We start from the raw sequence: 4,684 nt of genomic DNA on the forward strand, positions 1-4,684 counted from the left end.
CGGAGGCGTCCGACGCTTGTAATAAGCGCTTCGCGTGAGCACAATGTTAGAAAGCTGATCGGAAGAGCGGCGGCGTCGATTCACGCCGCCTTGTTCACGCCGCGACCGCACCGGCTAGCACGTGTACAAGCCAGGTCACGTGACAAGGCGGCGCCCATGAACAGACCAACTGGCCAATGGCGAGGCGCGCTCATCACCTGATAGTGGGGCGACATAGCGGCGGAAGTGGCGCGCTCTCACTGCGTTTGGCTGAGGGAAGAACGACAGACCATCTGGGCTGCCGATTAACGCTGCCGGTGCCGTGTTTCCCGCTGCCGTCATCGTCCCCTCTCACAAGCGACCTCAAGAGCGGCCTGCCATTGCTAACGAGCCTGGCGAAACGTTGGGCAGGCCAGCCGACGTCAGCAACTCGCAACGCTCCCCCCTCGACTCGGTGAGTGGGGCTGTCCCGTCTGCGTCGGTCGGGTGGGGGTTGCGTTTTCCGGTCGCGGCTGGCGTGGGGGCATAAAAAAAGTGGTCAATCGAGACGTATACGCTGCGTGTATCTGCCCCCCGAGAGAAGAAGTCCTACCTCCTCGAATGGAGAGTGCAAACAGTCTGAGCCCAAGGCGACTTTCCGCCATTGGAGCGAGTCAAAAGTCGCGGCGACAGTCTTACGCAGGGCAGTCTCTCCCTCAGGACGCTGCTCCTGGTCAACTGAAGCGTGTGCCTACGGTGAGCGGACCGGTGTCTGCCCTCGACAACCTACAGATGTATCGGCTGGACGCAAACCACCGGGGCCCGGGCTCCAGCGCCTCTCGGCGCACCAGTCGCAACGAGGATTCTTTCACCTGTTCTCAGCAGAGTATTCTCAGCGCTATGGATCGGTTCGTCAAATCGGTTAACAACATGGATGCCACTGTGCTGGTGCCTTCGAGGCTGCGTGACATGGACCTGACCGACAAGTCTGGCCGGGCGCCGCCGGCCAACCTGTCGCATACAGATCTTTATTCCTTCTACAACATGCTCAACGATGTCAAGAACGAGCTGCTGTGGGGCCCCAGCGCGGCCGCCACCTCGGCCGTCGTGCCGCTGACCGGAGCCCTGCTTCGGCCGCCGCCGAAGCACACGCGGCAGCCCTCGGATGACAGCCTCGGCTCGACGGGTTCCACGTCCGACACAGACTCCGACGTGGACAGCGTGGTCACGGACCGCGATGGGCTGGAGCAAAGCTTGCACCTGGCCGCCGCCTTCAGGCATCACCTGCAGGGATTGCACGCCATTCTACACCAGCTCGCCGACTCGGCCGATTACCTGGCGTGCAGGTATCAGGAGGAAGTGGACGCGTCGGCACTCTGATTCCAACGTGGTAGTGTGCGTCGGACCCCAGGCCACAACGGGATATACCGTGCTATCGTCACTCCGAACGATGTACAGTGTGCTCGCTTCTCGACTCCCGCCGAACAACGCCCAAAGGAGCCGCCGCCGCCTACAAGCAAGAAGAAAATTGTTCATCCTCCCCCCCACCACCCCGCGCAACCCTGCAACAAGGGCATCTAAATCACAAGTGAAAAAAAAAAAAAAAAAAAAAAAGGATAAACTTTCGTTTCTTCGTTTTGACCATGACACGTGGATGATGCGACGCGGCAGGTGTCTGCTCGTGCCAGTTTCGGTTTTACGCCCTGACCTGCAATCTGCCCCCGTCGGCGCGAGCAGCGCGCACAGTGATTCCGGCAGCCTCGTTCTGTGTTCCGTTACTTCAGGTTTTAATTCGACCCTTCCGTCCCAGTGCAAATCTTTTTTTTTTTTTATGTATCATATACTGCGGCTGGTATGTCTGTCAGGTTACCCAAGCCCTATCTTCGTTGCGAAGCACCCAGCCATCCCTCTCCCAAAGTCATGCCTCTCAGTCCGCCCCAGGGTTGCGCGGAGCAAAATCCCCATCACGATCTGGCGGGTCGTCTCTTTATTTGCGGCGCTCGGAATAAGGAGCACGTAGAATGCGTAGCGGGAAGTTTTCGTTTTCCGGGTGAACCTGGCAAGACTCCGCAAAAATGGCTGCGGGAGGTCCCGTATGTGGGCCAGTAGTGTGTTAACTTATTTCTCTGCGCCTCGCGCTTTTCGGCGGCCAGTTCGCCCGAAGCTTGTTTCTTGTCACGCACTTTTTTTTTTCCTTGTCAGTATCTTTATATATATGTACTGGGAGTAGTAGTAGCTTGAAGGCAAGCCTATTGAGCGACCGATCGTAAGAGTTAGCTAACAGCCAGTGACGACGATGCGGCCGCTTCGAAATTGAGATTTGCACGAAGCGCCTTTGCTCTTCCGAAGTCTTGCCAGACGCACTGCATTTAACCGTAAATTCATTGTGTATTTTTTTTTTTATCTCGTGATAAGGCTGTTCTACTATAACTGGCTCTGGAAAGGTCGAATTCATGTAACCAAAATCGCGCAACATTCCAAGCTGCTGCTTTCGTCGCTAACTGTTGTATGGGAGAATACTCACGACCAGTGTTTTCATTTTTTCTTGCGTTGCTGTTTTTTTTTCTTTGTTCTTTTTTTTTTTTTTTTTTCACCAGCAACGGTTGTTGTTTGTTCGAAGGTGTAGCGACGCGAGCTAGCTTCTCGGGGATTGTGTGTTGCGGAGCTGAGCGTGTGTTTGCGTGAGTGCGTGTGTACATATGTAAATATTACTACATCTTGGCTTGTGTGATGAACTACGTGAAGGTTTCGACTAAATAAAACAAAATAAATTTAGAATGATGTGTTTTTCTTGTTTAAAGACCAGAAAGGCAGAATTTTAGAGAATTAACAAGTCATCGTGCGTTTTGAATGTTGTTTCTTTCTTGGCTTCTCTGTGAGGTGCGAAGTGTACTTGTTACGGTGTGAAGCGGCGAGACAGTTTGATGGACATTTTGTTGTTCTTTTGATAGAAACAATTAAAACAAGAGCTATATTGCCGAAAAAAAACCTCGTCTGCTGTGTCTTGCTTTTCTTCGCCGCCGGTGACGGCGGCCGAGGAGGCTCCAAAATTAGAAGCGAGGTGCTTTTTGAAAGGGCCGAGTGCAAACGGAAGTACCCGCAGCCTGCTTGCCTGCATTCTCCGCCTGTTTATTGTTGGCAGATAGAAAGGTCATGTTACGAAAAAGAGGTTGGTTGCCCCTGTTGGAGACGGCGGCAGGCATGAACCTGTGTCCCCGAGCGCTTTCGCCTGCGAACCGGGCTGTCTGCTTGCTGCTCAGTGCTACGTAACGCAGGGCGAAGCCAGTGGCGGGTGAATCCAAACGGTTTCTCCGGCACCGCAGGAGCGCTGGTGTGGCCGCCGTAACTGAACTATGCACCGCCATGTGGCCTCGTTTCCTAGAACGGTTGCGTCAATGTCTTGGCCCACTTCGGGTGCGCGCGCACGGACTCGCCGTGTCTCATTACGTCCCGATGCCGGTGTCTTCAATCGACACTTTTTTTTTTTCACCGAAGTTGCGTTGTACCGTGGCGTAGTCGACCTTTTTTTATTTCGTCCATTATAAACTGTGTGAGAGAGCATTGACACTGTGAGCATTATCCGAGAAACCATTGAGGCTGCAGTTGTTTTCGCAAGTAGTTGTGCCAAATGCTTTCATAACGCGATAGCTCCGAGCACTGTGTTCGCGTCGTCGAAGACTAGCTCCGTCTCGACCCAGAGCCACCTGCTCGACCCCAGAATTCCGCGGAGGCCACTAGATCGCCGGTTGACCTTGACACACAAACGCTTAATGATCGCCAGTGAATACGCACACCGAAGTGCATCGTGGTTTCATATGCAGGCTTGCGCATCGCGCTCAGGTGTTACTGTTTTATTATTATTTTTTTTTTTAGGTGGGGGGGGGGGGGGGGGGCTGTTTGGCTAGTTAAAAGAGGGGGGAAGCGAGGGGCATTGACCTCTGGACGCTTTATCAGCGCGTGTACGGCGCGCATTTTGTTCGGTCTGGTCGGCCGTTTCCCTCTCTTCGAAGTATGTGGCGTGACTAGCCTGGTTGCTGGAGTAGGCGAGGCCATTGCTGCTTGGCTTCCTCCTCAGCTACGCCTTTCTCGACGTCCCGGCTTATGCCTCCTGTGGAATGCAGGAATGCTCAGGCGAGCACCTCTTTTCCCTTCGGCCCTCTCCCACATTTTTGTGGGTAGTCCGCTAGCCCCTGGCACCCCAGCAACGCCGTCAAAATCTCAGCTTCGTGGCTCTCGAGGCTGCTGCGCGGGCGGAGAGGTGAGATTCTCCTCGCCAGTCTCTGTCTTTGCAGGGAACAAAAAGAAATGAAGTGCCAGGCCGATAATTACGCATTTTAGATGTCCCATAGCGTTAGTAATTTTTGGCAGCCATCAGTGCACACACACACACAAATATGGTACGAATTAATTGGTATTCTCAAAACAAAAAAAAAAGGGGGGGGGGGGAAGGGGGATTCACCCCTTTGGGTGTATGTAGGGAAATCACTGGTCTCACGCTTTCCGACGAGGCAATCTGTGCATATCAAGTGGCAGCGGCACCGCCGAAGGGCATTGTGTGTGCCATAACGATAAGACAGCAACGTTTCAAAAGTTGTTCAAGGAAGATAGCAGTTGTTGCCGATATCGCAAGGAGCCTTTTCCAATATGTCAGGAATGCTTCCTAGTTTAGCAGAAAACTTACACTTACTGGGGCACTTTAGTCTGAGAGCTCCATGGAATCGACGTC

The 4,684-nt window shown here is 53.5% G+C and overlaps 1 protein-coding gene across 1 annotated transcript; it reads left to right on the plus strand.

The window, feature by feature from the left end:
* The first annotated feature begins 200 nt into the window (after positions 1 to 200).
* On the plus strand, positions 201 to 2,946 carry LOC146199374 (mid1-interacting protein 1A). The gene has a single exon (XM_084594829.1). The coding sequence runs from the start codon at positions 580 to 582 to the stop codon at positions 1,336 to 1,338; it is 759 nt and encodes a 252-aa protein (XP_084450955.1). The 5' UTR covers positions 201 to 579; the 3' UTR covers positions 1,339 to 2,946.
* The last annotated feature ends 1,738 nt before the right edge of the window (positions 2,947 to 4,684 follow it).

Source organism: Amblyomma maculatum, chromosome 2 (assembly GCF_055883805.1).
Source record: "Amblyomma maculatum isolate TAMU_Amacu chromosome 2, ASM5588380v1, whole genome shotgun sequence".
NCBI lineage: Eukaryota > Metazoa > Arthropoda > Arachnida > Ixodida > Ixodidae > Amblyomma > Amblyomma maculatum.